General features: G+C 39.1%; 1 protein-coding gene across 1 annotated transcript in view; it reads right to left on the reverse strand.

Moving 5' to 3' along the window:
- Positions 1 to 256: 256 nt before the first annotated feature.
- The window catches only part of PABPC1 (poly(A) binding protein, cytoplasmic 1), an 18,478-nt gene continuing 1,204 nt past the window's right edge, over positions 257 to 17,530 (reverse strand). The window contains exons 2-16 of the mRNA XM_011983511.1: positions 17,315 to 17,412; positions 14,373 to 14,622; positions 14,059 to 14,174; positions 11,799 to 11,938; positions 9,440 to 9,534; positions 9,017 to 9,154; positions 8,729 to 8,824; positions 5,790 to 6,062; positions 5,463 to 5,553; positions 4,218 to 4,328; positions 3,982 to 4,136; positions 2,922 to 3,006; positions 2,249 to 2,379; positions 1,631 to 1,724; positions 257 to 705 (exon numbers count right to left, since the gene is read on the reverse strand). Coding sequence (XP_011838901.1) covers positions 1,632 to 1,724; positions 2,249 to 2,379; positions 2,922 to 3,006; positions 3,982 to 4,136; positions 4,218 to 4,328; positions 5,463 to 5,553; positions 5,790 to 6,062; positions 8,729 to 8,824; positions 9,017 to 9,154; positions 9,440 to 9,534; positions 11,799 to 11,938; positions 14,059 to 14,174; positions 14,373 to 14,622; positions 17,315 to 17,412 — 1,872 coding nt within the window. The 3' untranslated portion in view covers positions 257 to 705; position 1,631. The remainder of the gene's footprint in view (positions 706 to 1,630; positions 1,725 to 2,248; positions 2,380 to 2,921; positions 3,007 to 3,981; positions 4,137 to 4,217; positions 4,329 to 5,462; positions 5,554 to 5,789; positions 6,063 to 8,728; positions 8,825 to 9,016; positions 9,155 to 9,439; positions 9,535 to 11,798; positions 11,939 to 14,058; positions 14,175 to 14,372; positions 14,623 to 17,314; positions 17,413 to 17,530) is intronic.

Raw genomic sequence — 17,530 nt, forward strand, 5'->3', positions numbered from 1 at the left:
CCCCATAAACTGGTTTATCTTCAAAAGCTGATGGGTGTCAGTCTTGTACATGAAATATTAAGATCATAATCCATATGGAAACCTTAACTCATAAAATGCACTACAGGAATTGTCTTGTGCCTTTTACATAAAACCAATAGACTCCTTGAACTTAACAGTACATTTTTCAAAGATTCTTATGTCAGCTCAGCACCATTAAGATATTACCTATTTATGCATGGCAATTATAAAGACTTTGAAAAAAAGCAAAACCGTGCACTGTTTAAGGAATTTTTATTAAAGCAAGAATTTTATAATCCAAATTACGTTTCCTTGCTCAGTTATCAATTCTGTTATTTAAAACAGAACTGACATTTTGAGCTATTCCACAGTAAAGAATTACAAAATTAAAGAAAGGAATGCTTTAAATTTTTGTACTTTGCTGAAAATTCTTTTTCCCAGGGTCTATAAAACATTAATTTGTTTTTATATTTTACTATTTTTTTGTGTTTTTTTTTTTTGTTTTTAAATCAGTAAGTAATCTAGGACTAGCATTATGTTTGCTAGACCTGGCATTTGCTCGGTACATAAGGTTCAAAGTTTCCTTTCCTTTTTTTATTTATTTTATATTTTGCAATGTTTTTTTTCCATAATATTTAAGTTTTTCGATGTTTAGATATTTTTCTTCGGTGAAGCACAAGTTTCTTTTCGTGGTCCCTGATCAATCTGTAAATGTTAAAAAAATAAATTAAGACCAGGACTATCACTTGTCAGTAGCAAATTAAAGCCCTTAGCCAAATCCAATGTAGCTGACTGTTTTTATCTATAGTTTTATTGGAACACAGCCATAACTGTTCATTTGTATATATACTGTATACGGTTGTCGTGACATGGTAACATTGGAACAAGATCATTTCAGAGATAACATGGTCCTCAAAGCCCAAAATATTTCCTATCTGGCCCTTTACAAAAAAGATTTACCAATCCCTGGTCCTGATCCTGGCTGCACTACTCAATTTCTTGGGAGTAATGAAAGACAGCAGTAGAGACCCAAGGACATCACCCGAAAAGGAAAGGTGTAACTATGAAAGCCAACCTGTGACAGGCCATTTAATATATATTACTATACAAAATCTGACAGGGCGCAGTGGCTCACGCCTTGTAATCTCAAGACTTTAGGAGGCAGAGATGGGCAGATCACTTGAGGTCAGACGTTTCAGACCAGCCTGGCCAACACGGCAAAACCCCGAGTCTAGTAAAAATACAAAACTTAGCTGGGCATGGTGGCATGGGCCTATAATCTTAGCTGCTTGGGAGGCTGAGGCAGGAGAATTGCTTGAACCTAGGAGGCAGAGGTTGCAGTGAGCCGAGATCGCGCCACTGCACTCCAGCCTGGGTGACAGAGCAAAACCCCATTTCAAAAAAAAAAAAAAACCTGAAAGTGCTGGGATTTTAAGAATCCAACAGTTAACGGCTAAAATTCCTTTAATTCCTCTATAGTTAGTTCTACTTTTCCTTGAAAAATTAGCAATACATTTAAATGACCTGTAAAATGATCTTTTACTACATACATTTCAAAAATATGCTCAACAAACGTAATAAAAGATGAAGAAAATAAGCTTAGAACAATAAACCAGAGGGAAAAGCTCACTTTAAACAGTTGGAACACCGGTGGCACTGTTAACTGCTTTCTGGGCAGCCTCTTTAGCTTGGTGGGCTTGTAGTACAGCTACAGCTTCATCAACCTAAGAAAGGTGCAAACAGATAAACTGGTTCAGGAAAGGAAATAAAGAGTTTCATATTGGTAACATACCAATTCCCAACAAAGATAAGTTTCTTCCCTCAGATGAAAGTATAAATTGTTACGTTAAACTATATACATTCAATTTTGAGTTCCATTACACCATTATTCTAGAATTATGAATCGCCCCCTTGCACTTCTCTTTCCTTGTCCCCCCATGCTCGAAAAATATTTCTGTCTCCACTAGAGAAAGCAGCAGCAGTTGAGAGTATGACTGTTGGAGCTGATGGGATTTGAAGCCAGGTTCTGCCACTTAAGAGCTGTGTAGGCATTTGGCAAATTACTCAGCCTGTTTCAGTTTCCCTATCTATAAAATGGGGATAATAGCACCACAGGTTATTATGCAGATTTTACAATTGTACATGGCTTATATATAACATGATATAAGTGTTCTGTACAATTAAGTCCCCATAAAAAGCCATGTAATAACTGTGTAAAGAGGCAACATGGTAAATAAATTTAAATCACCTTAGAACGGAGTGACTCAGGAGACTCGAGCATATGAAGAAGTTCTGAATTATCAATCTCCAACAACATGCCAGTGATTTTACCAGCAAGAGTAGGGTGCATGGCTTGAATAAGAGGAAACAGCCGTTCACCTAGGAACAGAAACATTCAAAAACTCCCTTCAATAAGAAAAATAGTTTTTAACTGCATTGAATTACCACATTAAACTGGGGTTTAAGAACCGTACTTCTGTCTTACGTATATAATAAACCATAATCCACAATTTCATTATGTCTTCATGGGAACAACAGAGTTAAGAAAATCAGCCACGAGGCAATTAACTCTTGACATTATCGGCTTGCCAATGAAGCAATGTTACCATTAGATTGTCAAATCGGTGTTCAGGCAAAGTCACAAATTTTCTTCTCATTTGCTTCCAAATTCCTTATCTCAAAAATGTAGTGAGGGCCCACGGTGACTAATGCCCTACTACCCTATTTATTACTAACAATACATTTCCTTATTGGCTTTCCAGTGGTTTTAATTAGGCAGACCAACTGTGTATCATAATCATTCATGCCAATTCAGATCAATTCCACTGCCCTAGTTGTCAATTTTAGGTACAAACGGTGCGTAAGTGATTCCTATATTTTCTAGTCTCTTTAAACTGGCAAGGTGAGACGAAAGTACTCACCCAACATTTGCTTTTGCTCTTGAGGAGGGGCAGATGCCAACATGGAAGCAGTCAAAGGTTCCTGACCTTGTACATGAACAGCAGGCTAGACAGAAAATGAGAACTTAAGTTTAAAGCACAGAAAAAAAGGCAAATACAGTCATCAATGGACATCTGCTGAAGTGGTAGACTTCCATCGAAACATGAGGTGGAGAAGTTGAGTGAGTGAATCAGAGGCCAAAGTAGTTATTATATATCATATACCATAGATATATATATATATATTTTTGAGATGGAGTCTCGCTTTTTCGCCCAGGCTGGAGTGCAATGGTGCAATCTTGGCGCACTGCAACCTCCGCCTCCCGGATTCAAGCAACTTTCCTGCCTCAGCCTCCCCAGTAGCTGGGATTACAGGCATGTGCCACACCACGCCTAGTTAATCTTTGTATTTTTAGAGCTGGGGTTTCACCCTGTTGGCCAGGCTGGTCTCAAACTCCTGACCTCAAGTGATCCACCCGCCTCAGCCTCCTAAAATGCTGGGATTACATATAGGTGTGAGCCACCACGCCCGGCCCATAGCTACTTATAATAGTTGTTTTAGACCAGGCATGGTGATTTAGGATGTGAATTTCTGGCTGCTTGTCCAATTCCTGAAGCATAAGACATCTTACGTACTATCATATTAGCAGGATGATCCAGATAGGCTAAGCTCTCAAAAATCTATCATGCAGGTGTCTTCACATTTTTTCTTTTGAGACAGAGTCTTGCTGTCACCCAGCAGGGATTACAGCTTGCTGCAGCCTCAAACTCCTGGGCTCAAGCAATCCTCCTGCCTCAGCCTTCCTAGTAGCTGGGACTACAGGCATGTGCCACCACATCCAGCTAGTTTTCTTTGTGGAGACAGGGTCCTGCTATGTTGCCCAGGCTGGTTGGTCCCAAACTCCTGGTCTCAAGCAGTCTGCCTGCCTCAGCCTCCCAAAGTGCTGGGGTTACAGGTGTGAGCCACTGTACCCAGCTGTCTTCACACCTTTGATTTCACCCAAGAAATGTGATTTTTATTAAGAAATCATTAAATCCATACCTGTTGCATTGTAACTTGTGGCTGTGCATTAAGATGTTGCTGAGGATTGCGAACTCCTGCAGCATATTTATACTGTGGAACGGTGCGGACAGCAGGAGTAGCTGCAGCAGCTGCAGCTGCAGGACGTGGACCCATTGTCTGTGTTGATGTGTTAGCTAAAAAATAAGAACGTTTTGTATTTTTATCTTGCTCTTTCAAATTGGTGATCAATTTTTACAGGAAGGATTAAGACTCACCAACACGCTGTGTTGACATGACTCGTGGAACCTGTGAAGAAGCTGGTCTCATAGTACTAAATGGTGGTCTAGGAGCAGCTGGGCGGATAGCACCGGGCATATTTTGGAATGCTGCATTTTAAAGATTTGAATATACATTAACTGGGAAAATTTACTGACTGAAAAGTGTTCATGCTATTTTCTTTGATCGGAGGTTTGCATAAAAGACTAAAAAGTGACAAAGCTTTTTAAAGCTGAGTCTTACATCTGCCATTTTCCCAGACTCAAGAGCATCAGTAAGTAAAAACATTAATTCATACAGGATGAGTACTTATAAATATACCTGGAACAAAATCATGATAAAATTCTAAGTGCTCCCAGCCGGGCCAACAGGGCAAAATCCCGTCTCTACAAAAAATTTTAAAAATTAGCTGGGTGTGGTGGTGTGTGTGCCTGTAGTCCCAGCTACTTGGGAGGCTGAGGCCGGAGGATCACTTGAACTCGGGACATGAAAGCTGCAGTAAACCAAGATCATGCCACTGCACTCCAGCCTGGAAGACAGAGTGAGACTCTGTCTAAAAAAATAAACTCTAAGTACTCTTGGAATATAACGTACTGTTCCACAGGACAAGACTTAAAATGCCACGACTCTGATTCTCATACATGATTAAATGGAACGAGACCTTTAAAACTGTGGCCTAACAAAATACGAAACTGGCTGGGTACCACAGCTCACGCCTGTACTCTGAACACTTTAGGAGGCTGAGGTGGGCGGATGACCTGAGATCAGGAGCTCGAGACGAACCTGGCCAACATGGTGAAACCCCATCTCTACTAATAATGCATTAAGTTAGCTGGGTGTGGTGGTGGGCACCTGTAATCCCAGCTACTCTAGAGGCTGAGGCAGGGAGAATCGCTTGAACCTGGGAGGTGGAGGTTGCAGTGAGCCGAAATTGAGCCACTGCACTCCAGCCTGGGGCAACAGAGCGAGACTCTGTCTCAAAAATAAATAAATAAATAAATAAATAAATAAATAAATAAATAAAGAAGAGCTGTACCTATTCCCAAAACTCTTATAAAGGAAATCAAACCACTGTAGACATTACTATCTTAGCACTGTTTTTAAATGCTATAAAAATGAACGTCCATAACCACAAATTACGTGAAATGCAATAGTTAACCTAACATTGATATAGAAGAGCTGTTTTACCCAATGAGTATTTTTAAACTCAATCCCCAACCTTAATTAAAAGAAAAAATACTTACGATGAGGTCTGGCACCCTGAGCAGTCCAGCGAGGACTTGGTCTTAGTTGAGCAATTTGGCTAGGAGGATAGTATGCAGCACGGTTCTGAGTCTGCAGGGAAAAAAAAGCACATGAGTTTATCAGTTGAAGAAAAAAGCAAGTAACGCAATAAATTATACGTACTTTTTCAAAACATTTACCAGCCCTTCACACTCAAGCATTTTTTCCAACTCAATCATAATTCACCTTTCTTAATGTTTCACATTTGGGGGGCATGGGGCATAAAAAACACTAGAAATGACCAAATATGAAATCCTTCATGGTTCTGGTTGCCTCCTAAAACCTACCTGTGGGATAGCTGCCATGAAGTAACCTGAAGGAGGTGCTGGCTGGTAGGGGTTGATTACAGGGTTGGGCACAGCTCGTACACTTGCCATTCTCTGCATATACTGGTTAGTGAGGTGAGCCTGGCGCTCTTCTTTGCGCTGAGCTAAAGCTACATACAATGGCTTTGTGGCCACAATTCTACCGTTCATTTCTGTAACTGCTTTAGTGGCTTCTTCTGGGGAGGAGAAACATACAAAACCAAACCCTTTGCTGCGACCACCCTCCATCATAACCTATTAAAAGGAAAAAAAAAAAAAAAGTTAATGCAATGGTAGAATGAGGCACATAAAAAGAGTATTACAATTTAGACAATGATAAATCACCGAATCAAATAACTAAACCATATTAATGCTTAATCTTGTATTCACCCATTGAGTTCACAATTTTTCCTTAATACCCAAGTTACTAAGGGCAAACTACACATATGCACTACCCTAGTCAAGCCAAAGAACTGACAGAAGTGAAGGCCGCAGAGAAACTTTTAAAGATTTTAGATACTGAATTTGATTGTATTTTCAATATTAAAATTATCTAAATAAATACATCCCAGGTCTACTAAATGGGCTTTTGGGCACCACTGGAAGCATTTCCCAATTAAATTGTGACTACTCTAACAATTCAAGCTGACAAGATGCTTTACTATGCCTTTGAGAAAAAAAGTAGTTGCATCTTACAATACCCACATCTTAAAAGTTTTCACATTCAAGAGCAGAGGATCCATAAATATTACACTACAAAGAACACTCAAGAGGAAGGTTCCTCTAAAATTGATTGCAAAGACCTTTTAAATGAGAAATGAAGACTTGCAAAGAACCACTCGCTAGGCCAGCAATATATATACGCGTGCTATAAAACTAAATTAACAATATGCGAGTGGCACAGGAACAAATGGTAATAAAATAGAGTTCAGAAATATACCCAAGCAATTATGGGAATTCATTGTGTTAAAAGTTAACATTTTAAAGTACTGGGGAAAAAGGACTTTGGGCTACTCAATACATGATACACTGGGACAAATGAAAAAATGTAGAACTCTTATTCACATTACATTGAAAAATCTTAAATGCCAGGTAGATTCTGAGTCTGAATGTAAAATGTAGAAATAGAAAGCCTTTCTAAGATCTCACACACACACACACACACACACACACACAAACTGAAGTCCATAAAGTGGAAAATCCGAAGAAAATATTTCCAATATAAAACAAATGTTCGGCCGAGCGTGGTGGCTCATGCCTGTAATCCTAGCACTTTGGGAGGCCGAGGCGGGTGGATCACCTGATGTCAGGAGTTCAAGACCAGCCTGGCCAACATGGAGAAACCCCGTCCTTACTAAAAATACAAAAATGAGCCAGGCGTGGTGGCAGGTGCATATAATCCCAGCTACTCAGGAAGCTGAGGCAGGAAAACTGCCTGAACCCAGGGGGTGGAGGTTGCAGCGAGCTGAGATCGTGCCACTTCACTCCAGCCTGGGTGAAAGAGCAAAACTCCGTCTCAAAAAAATAATAAAACAAATGTTCCCTCAATCAGTAAAAAGACAATCAGCCAGGCACGGTGGCTCGCGCCTGCCCAACACTTTAGGAGATCACCTGAGGTCAGGAGTTGAAGACCAGCTTGCCCAACACGGTGAAATCCCATCTCTACTCAAAATGCCAAAAATTAGCTGAGCGTACGCACGCCTGTAATTCCAGCTTCTCGGGAGGCCGAGGAAGGAGAATCACTTGAACCTGGGAGGCGGAGGCTGCAGTGAGCTGAGATTGCACCACTGCACTCCAGCTCAGGCGAGAGTGAGACTCATCTTTAAAAAAGGCAAAAAAATAAAAAATAAAAAATAAACCCTCCTAAGTTTAAGCATTTGCGTTGTGCCACATTAAAAGCACTCTTGGGCCGCATGTGGCCTGCAAGCAGCAGGCTGGACAAGCTTGGCATAAGCCCAGGAAAGGCTGAGGCTGCAGTGAGCTGTGACTGTGCCATGCCCCTGCACTCCAACCTGGGCAACATAGTAAGATCCTGTCTCAAGAAACAGAAAAATATCCATGCTTCACACATTCAAAATATGCTGATGCACAACACTCAATTTAAACAACATCCAGGGAACACACTGAAGACAAAAACATTCAGGAATAAATTCTATCATACTCTAAGTACTCTTACATAAAAAGCATAATCTGAAACACAAGACAACCATAGGACTTCCATCTTTCTTGTATTCACACACCTTTCCCCTAACATTTCCTCACTCTCACAGAAGCTTCCCCGGGCTTGCCAGGAAAAGCTGACTAGAAAGATCAGCCACAGCGTCATTCCAGTTCAGCTGAGTTGTAATTTTTTCTATGCACTCTTCCCAAACCCCAGCAAAATTACATATGCACAAAACTTTGCATATAGAGGGACTCTTGGCCCACGGACACTAGACAAAAACATCTAGAAGAAAACTTCTTAAATCAAGATTTCAGAATCTGTACTAGAATACTACTGTTGTGTTTCTTAATCTCTCACTTCAAGTAAAAGAAAATACGATCTCTATTTTTACTGCTAGGGGGCAGGGGAAGGAATTGGGGCTTGACTACCCAGAATGAATTGTAGACATGAACAAACAGATCAGAACTATACTAACAATTATAAGTCCCTAATAAATTGCTTCAGTAAAATGACTAATTGTTGGAATACTGCATATCATGTGAGGATTATCAGTCTTCCTTAGCAAAGAGTTCAGCACTTGCCATTTATAAGTTAACCCTTAGGCTACGACAACTACTTCAAATGTGAATATAAGTTTTAGAAGTAACGAAGCAAACACCTCTCTAGTGGCTATAATTAATGCAAAATTTATATACATATATCTACATGTATGAATTTTTATCAAACCTAAAAAAAACTGCACCATATGTTTTCTTACCTTTGCACTAGTGATTGTACCAAATGGAGAAAACTCTTTCCGGAGACGTTCATCATCAATACCATCATCAAGATTTTTCACATAAAGATTAACACCCTAAAAAGAAGAAAAGAAAACTATAGAAAAAGAAAACCATGGTGGTACCTAATTACATCTCCTATTATTTTATCCCATGTTTCTTCTCCTATTCCCCTCTCAAACCCTCCAGTTACCTGGGAGTAACTGAAATCAACGTAAAATAGGTTTCCTCATCCCTGTCTTATTTTGCTTGTTCAATTAAAAATGAACCTGGTATCTGGTGATCCTATCTTGCTTCATCTGTTCAAATTTGCGCTTAAGTTCCGTCTGCCGTTCCACCTTTTTCTGAGCTCGACCAACGTAAATTTGTTTTCCATTGAGCTCCTTTCCATTCATCTCATCCACAGCCTTTCAAAAAAAAAAAAAATCACAAAACTTTCAACTTATAGTTCATTTCCTTAACAGTTAAGACGAATTTGTTAAGTCACAAAAGCTAAAGACAAACCCATTCCAAAATCTCAAGGTTTTGGGACAACATAGGTTACCAATTTATACTCTCAAAGCTAATGCATAAAATGCAAATAACTGAAAATATAAGAACATGTAAAATAGCTATTAGTATGCACATAAACTTCAACACAAGAGCAATTCAACTTTGCACCCCCTTCTTCTTGCTGAATACAGACCACTTACTTTCTGTGCATCTTCATGCCTTTCAAAGCTTACAAATCCAAATCCTTTGGATTTTCCACTTTCATCAGTCATTACTTTCACACTTAAGGCAGGCCCTAAAAAATTTTTTTAAATAAATCAAAAATATTCCATACAATATTCATGTTATACATTTCAAATTTCAATATGCAAAGACAAAGCCACGAAAAAAATGAGATAAAATTTCAAAACTCCATAAATTGACTCCTCCCTCCCACCTTGAAAGACACTTTATTATTAAGAAGGTAAATACCTTCCCTCCCCTGAAGGATTCCTCCTTCCATTTAAGGAGGTTTACTTTAAATGGCTGTAAAAAGTTTCATTCTCAGCTCTAGCACAAAACAGAGTTGCGTTTTTTACCCAATAATTTGAAGCCTTCCCTTTTCTATATAGTATCTCATTCCATCGCCCAGGCTGGAGTGTAGTGGCACAATGAATAAGCTCACTTTAACCTCAACTCCTGGGCTCAAGTGATCCTCCTGCCTCAACTTACCGAGTAGCTGGAACTACTGGCCCACATACCACCATGCTTGGCTAACTTACTTTTTGTAGAGATAGGGTCTTGCCATGTTGCCCAGGCTAGTCTCAAACTTGTGGCTTCAAGTGATCTTCCTTCCTTGACCTCCCCAAACGCTAGGGTTACAGGCATGAGCCACTGTGCCAGACCAATTTGATTTTCTTTGTATCAATTAAGACACAAGTATTTATTAAGCCTTGGCCTACCTGACTTTCAATAGGGAGTGGAGGGAATACATGGTTGGACTCTTTGGTAAGACACAGGTGATTTAGGAATTTGAAACACAGGAAAAAAAATTTTTTTTTAAACACACAGGTGAATTACCGGGAGGAGGAAGCATTTATTTCTGAAGACATGTTTTCCCCTAACTCCCTCTAAAGTGGGAGAGATAAGTAACTGAGGCAGGTGGTCTCTCAAGCAAGTGGGGCAGAAAAGGTTAAAAATCACATTTGATTACAGAAATTTAGAAGATGTATGGGCCAAGGCAGATTTTCTGCTGAATGTGCCTCTCTCCTGAGGCCAAAGAAAATATGACATATTCACATATTTGTGGTCAACTTATGCAGCATTACTCATGGGATAGGTAGTTAACAACATCAACTTTTACAAATAGCTTCTAATTAAAAGATATTAAGAAACACGATAGTTGAAATATATAAAAGACAGCAGCTAAAGACAATTTGGGGGCTGAGCTGTGAAACATGATGTCACTTTCTACATTTTATATTATCTTTGTGCAAAATCGTATGTTTTTTGCTCTAGTGGAGGGCTCAATGTGACATGCTAGCATGACAATAAGCTATTACATTTCCTGGCCAGGCGCAGTGGCTCACATCTGTAATCCCAGCACTTTGGGAGGCCGAGGTGGCTGGGATCACTTGAGGTCAGGAGTTGGAGACCAGCCTGGCCATCATGGTGAAACCCCGACTCTACTAAAAGTACAAAAATTAGCTGGGCATGGTGGCGCACACCTGTAATCCCAGCTACTCAAGGAGGAGATAGGAGAATTGCTTGAACCTGGGAGGTGGAAGTTGCAGTGAGCCAAGATCACGCGACTGTGCTCTCCAGCCTGGGTGACAGAGCAAGAGTCAAAAAAAGAAAAAAAAAAAAAAGTACTAGATTTAGTATTATATTTCCAAATTCTTTATTATTTGACATACTAAAAAAAGCAAGCCACCTCTAAGTTCAACAAAAAGTGCAAAGGGCAGGGTCAAGCAAATCATCTGCACGTTTACGCTTAAAAGTTATTTTCTGTTACATCCCTACCTAAACTAAGGCTGGTTTGTGCTTCATTAATTTCAAGTTTTACGAAGTTATTTTTAAATGCAGGAAATAAGTATTTTAAATCCCAAGGAATCACTGGAAAATCTGGATTTTTGGCCTCATTGCTGAAAATCATTGTTTAAAACTGCTTAAACATGATGTTGCTTAAACTGACCAGCTTTATTGTCCTATGAGACTGCATTCCACTGTAAGCTGGCTGTGTCAAATGTATACTTCTGACGACACGGGATCTCTAATCACATACACGTGCACACACACATATATATATCTCCAGCCTCTTAATGTAAAATATTTTAAAATCTGTCCTAATTACTTAGTCATATCCTACTGTGCTAATCTAATGCTATTAACCTTTAACCTGGATAGAATTCTATTTATGTGTAATAGATGGCCAGCAGCTTAATCCTAATAACCACAAATATTTTAAAGTACCACGTAAGTCTAATTTTATTGACTTTTTTAGTATAAAGTAATAGCTAAAATTAACATTGAGCACTAATTCAGAACTTTGTGTGTAAAAATTTAATTAAGACACATTACCAAACTTGCCAAAGAGGTCCTTAAGGCGCTCATCATCCATGTCTTCTCCAAAATTCTTGATGTAAACATTGGTGAATTCTTTTGCCCTAGCTCCAAGTTCAGCTTCTCGTTCTTTACGAGACTTAAATCGTCCAACAAATCTAAGATACACAAGGACTATAACATTAGACACTATTTTATAAAGTTCAAATTAATTAAGCCTGATGGTTGGTTTTGTTATTGTTACTGAGAATATTCAGAATCCCTAATAAAGAGCACTCTACAGAAGAGAAATAGAGCCATAATTTAAGATATGACACCATGAAATACATGAATAAACCTCTAACTACAATCACAAAAAAGGAAACTTTTAATACACACTTCTCTAGCTAACCCAGGGTTAAAGGGATCACTCCCATCAATACAAATGAGTGGAAGTGCATGTGTACCATGCCAATAAAAAGACCTCAATCAAATTAAAAAGCTTTCATCATCATTTCAAAGTGGCCGTTGTGCTTTCTCTGCCATCTCCTAGAATAAAAATTTAAACTTCCCAATCCTGTACTCTAACATACAACAGCCTGACATAACTGCAGCATTTTCAACAAAATGACACTAAAATTTAATTTTTCCTGAATGTAACAGTAGTAATTCACAACAAGGATCACTGGGTTAGGCAGTGGCTCACACCTGTAATCCCAGCACTTGGGGAGGCCAAGGTGGCACAATCACTGGAGCCCAGAAATTCAAGTTCAGCCTGGCCAACATGGTGAAACTGTCTCTACTAAAAATACAAAAATTAGTTGGGTGTGGTGGTGTACACCTGTAATCCCAGCTACTTGGGAGGCTAAAGTACGAGAATCACTAGAACCCGGGAGGCAGAGGTTGCACCACTGCACTCCAGCCTGGGCAAGAGAGCAAGACCATGTTTCAAAAAAAGAAAAATAAAAAGAATAAGTATCACTGAAGAAGAAAAGGTAGCACGTGTGTCATAGCATATTGTAATACACAGCAAAGCAGAAGGAAAAACCATCTTTCATAATCTAACCCTAGTCATCTAAATCTCCTTATCTCTAACCTAGCTTTGGAATAAAAAGTAAAATAAAAATAATTGCCTTATCTCCCCACAAAATATGGTTGGTCTTCACTATGCTGTTAGTTTCATAAATGTTCTCAAAGGGAGTGTATTTCATTGTGGGAATCACTTTCTGCTTTGTAAATAAAGCTGCAACTTTTTTAATTGACAAGGTCTTGTTATTTTGCCCTGGCTGGAGTGTAATAACTGTTCATAGGCACAATCACAGCACACTACAGTCTTGGCTCAAGCATCCTGCCTCAGCTTCCCAGTGGCTGGGAAGAAAGGCACACTGCAGTAAAGCTGAAACTTTATGTACTTCTTCTTAGGACAGTTACAAATTTCCAAAAGAGTTATATCATTTTTACTCCAAACAGCAATATAGCATTCTTTTCTGGATCCTGCCAGGGTTGGGCTTGCTTTTTTTTCTCCTAAAGCACTGGTGACAGGCATTTGTAAGTACTAATTTTTTTTTTTTTAGACAGTTTCAATCTTGTCACCCAGGCTGGAGTGCAATGGCGCAATCTCAGTTCACTGCAACCTCCGCCTCCTGGGTTTAAGTGATTCTCCTGCCTCAGCCTCCCGAGTAACTAGGATTACAGGCATGTGCCACCACGCCCGGCTAATTTTGTATTTTTAGTAGAGATGGGGTTTCTCCATGTTGATCAGGCTGGTCTCAAACTCCCAACCTCAGGTGATGGGCACGCCTCAGCCTCCCAAAGTGCTAGGATTACAAGCATGAGCCACCGCGGCCAGACTTGTGAGTAATGTATGTCTCTCATTTTATAGTACTTAAGAGCAAATTATTTTGAGTTTCCTCACCTATAAAATGGGCTAATTTAACCAGTACCTCAAGAATTATGAATATTAGGTCTGAATTCCTGATTTTTCACTAATGCACTGATTTTGAAAAAGCTTCATATTTCTGTTTACCTATCTTCTGTTTTCCTTTTGGCATGAATGTTAATTATACTAAACCTGTTATTTGTATGTTATACTTATTGTGTAAAAAATTCAATTATAAAAATCAAGATTAGCTTATTTTCACTCCAGTACAACTGTATTCAATTTTCTTGTTATTCATCTTTATTTTTATTCTTTTATCTTATGTGTATCTAACTTCTCCCTGACAAATATTAACTTAAAATGAATGATTTGGAATTATTAAAAATAAGATTCAAAATATGATTAGTTATTTATACTTACACTTTGCGATCATTTAGGAGCATTCCATTCATTTTTTCAATAGCTCGTTCAGCTGCTTCCTGCGTCTCAAAGTGTACAAATCCATAGCCCTTGGAACCATTTTCATCACAAACCACCTAGGGAAAAACGTATACCCATTTTTCTTTATTTGCTATTGATTTAACATTTGTTCAGTGTTGAGAAACAACCTGTTAGCCATCTAACCTGGATATTTGTGAAATAAAGATATCCATTACAGCACAGTTCCTATTTCAAGCACTAAACTAAAAGTAGCTCAACAATATAAACATGTTTACCGGACATTTTTGGCTTACCTTACATGAAAGGATGTTACCAAAAGCAGAAAATGTATCATACAGTGCTTTATTATCAATGGATTTGTCCAGATTTTTAATGAATATGTTGCCTACTCCACTTTTGCGAAGTGATGGATCACGCTGAGACCACATGATGCGTACTGGTTTGCCCTTTATAACATCAAAATTCATGGTGTCCAAAGCACGCTCCGCTGCAGAAAAGACATTTTCAGAGTCAATATTATTTTTGCTGGCTACTTTACATAAACTATGGTGAGTGGAGTGGGTGGACACATGGTCTCACAGTTGAACACTTCCTCTTTAAGCTTCAAGATGGCTAGACCTTTTCAAGTATCACACACTAGTGTAGGACCTAAATTGTATAAAGCAAAGACAAATACCAGAAGCCCCCGAAATTTCTCACATATAAAAGGATGCCATATTGCTAATAATTAATGAATTCCTGAAGCAATCTCTTGCCTTAATTGCCATTAAATCTAGAAGTACTTTTTTTCCCTAGTTAACAAAATCCAAATTCCTTCACATATGACCCATTTAATAGTATAAGACATTACCCAATAGATTTATCTACAAGCTGGAAGTAGTTTACAGATTTAAATAGTTTAACTTCTTCCCAACTACTTGCTAAAATTGATCATTTCATTGCTAATGACTAACACTATTATACGAAAACCAGTCCATTTCCTAAAAAATGAAAGTTTCTTAATTATTGGGAGGAGGGAGGATTTCAGTGATTCATGGCACAACTTCCATTTAAGAAAATGAAAGGCTAGACCAAGATTTGAATCATGCTTTCAAAAGCTAATGTGAAGTTGGACATACTTGGTTTCATAATCACAGAATTTTAAAAACACCAGGTCTGCAATATTCAGAAATCACTATTAACGCTTTCTTGACACATAAAATCAATTTCACTTTAGATCGCTGATTTTCTTAACAATTGATTTAGTTATTTCTGAATAGTGCTAGAAAATTTCAAAATCTACAATTAATTTCAGGGTCTATAAAGGATTGAATTGGATGTATTCCTGTACCATTAAAGGCTGTAAATGAAATAACACATCCTTAAATGAAAAGACTGGTCCCCCAAGAGAGGAAAAACAGTCCCTTTTTAAGTCCTGAAACCATTTCCACAAATTCCATGCCAATGTAAATTTAAAATTATTCACAGGACGAATTTTCCAGCCACCTTTTTTATAAATGAAAGTTCCAGTTTCTAGAATATAGTGATAATCAGCTGTTAGCTCATTATCAAGTGACCACACCTACTCAGCTTCCCTAGGTTTTTTTTTTTTTTTTTAGCTGACTTTGCTTGAGCTATTTTTCAATGAGTCACCTCTTCCTATGAAATTGAAAACTGGTCACTTTCAGAAGCTATTCTGCCTATCAATGTAGCAATAAGGTTTTAAAAAAATAAGAACAAGAAATCCACTGAATTAGTTGGATGGCAAATTGTACACACAGAACTAGACAAATGGAAAACTGCCATATTCTTTTCAGTAGTTAGGGTACTGGTCTTACTGGTACAGACTGATAATATATACTGTACACTGTAACCACGGCAACCTGAAGTTCAACTCTTCGAACCCCAAGAAACATAAAAACTGTTTTTTGGATTTAAAAACGTCAAGTTGAGAAAGAGTAACACTTTCAAGTTACCATTTTACGGTCTCTAGAATTCATTCCCGTCTTTTCTCTACCAACTCTTAGGTTGTGATAACCTGCCCCAAAGTTATCTACCCGCATCTGACACGCATTGATACATCCTGCCTAAAGTTGACAAGAACTGTTATGAAGTGACATTTGGAGTTACTGCTTACAGAGCAAAAGGGCAGGAAACCTGCAGTGCAGTTTTACAACTTCTGGCTCTGTGTCACTCAATATTCGCTTCCAAAATCAGTATCAATTTTACACAGTGAAGAGCTGATCAGTAACCTAAGTTCTACTGAATGAATGTTAATAGAAGCTTAAATTCCAACCTTAAGGCATTTTCTACTAAAATAAAAATGAATTCTTCTTATTTCTATTATTTGACACATATTCAAGTGGCCAGCCTGTAGGGGGGAAAAAGGCAAAATTGGGCTGTAAAATGGAATGAAGCTGACTTCTCAAAGCCAATTGATCTAAAGACAAATCCTAGCAACTCAACAGACCATCATAGATATTATCTGTTTACAAAATCGTATTTCTGTTAACTGTTTAGCTTCCAAATAAAAGCACAAAGTTAGCTGCATTTCCCCCCCATAAATTTCAAGCTCAATTTAATCTCTGTTGGTTTGTACTCAGTCATTTCCCAAGATTTACAAGTATCATGGGCCACTTTTAAAAAAAAAAAAAAGAGAAACTTGAAGTTCTTGCATGCTACAGGTAAGACTGGTCCAGTTGGAATTACACTAAAGTAATATTTTATAGCCAAAATTGACTATTTTATAAAGAAAAGCCCCTCAAAACGACAAGAACTATTTCAGAAGGTAACATATAATATACTCGAAAACTACCAGTATTGTGAATCTAAGGTAAAATTTAACTAAACAAGGTCTAAGTTGCCTGAGAAAACTGGCCTTCAAAGTGGTCGGCTCCCACAACCCCTCCTCCCACTCTGCCCTTTTAATGTTAAAGAAATGCTTGATCTCGGGGAAACCCCCAAATGCACGTCTCCAGTAATTTCCATTTCTAGATCCATCAGTCACTGATGAGTTCTGGGGAGTGGACTCACAAGCCTGAGGACCACCACCACATCACACATCGCCACAGGAACTTTATTCTAAGGCCTGGTGGCTCCCCCAGGCGACTGGGCCAGGAGCAGGAGCAGGCCTCGGGCCTGCGAGGTTACAGGGTTCAACACGTGGTATTTTTTGAGCACCGAACTGCACTTCCTCCCCAGGCTGGGGCGCCGGCAGGAGCTCCGGGTGGTGGGAGTGCCTCCACCTCTTACCCACGAAGGGAGCTCAGCGCTCAACGTCCCAGAATCCCGGGGCCACCGGCGGGAGCGCGGCGGAGGAACCGAATCTACCCACCCTCCCGGCGCGTCATCACCCTAAAGTTTGAGAGCGTCTGAGGCCGAGAAAATGGTCGCAAAGGAGGAAGTAGCCGGGCGTGCGGCTGCCGGCAGCGCGAGTCCCCGCCGGTTCGGGGAACGTGACTCCAGGGGCCCC

Source organism: Mandrillus leucophaeus, unplaced genomic scaffold (genome assembly GCF_000951045.1).
Source record: "Mandrillus leucophaeus isolate KB7577 unplaced genomic scaffold, Mleu.le_1.0 Scaffold250, whole genome shotgun sequence".
Taxonomy (NCBI): Eukaryota; Metazoa; Chordata; class Mammalia; order Primates; family Cercopithecidae; genus Mandrillus; species Mandrillus leucophaeus.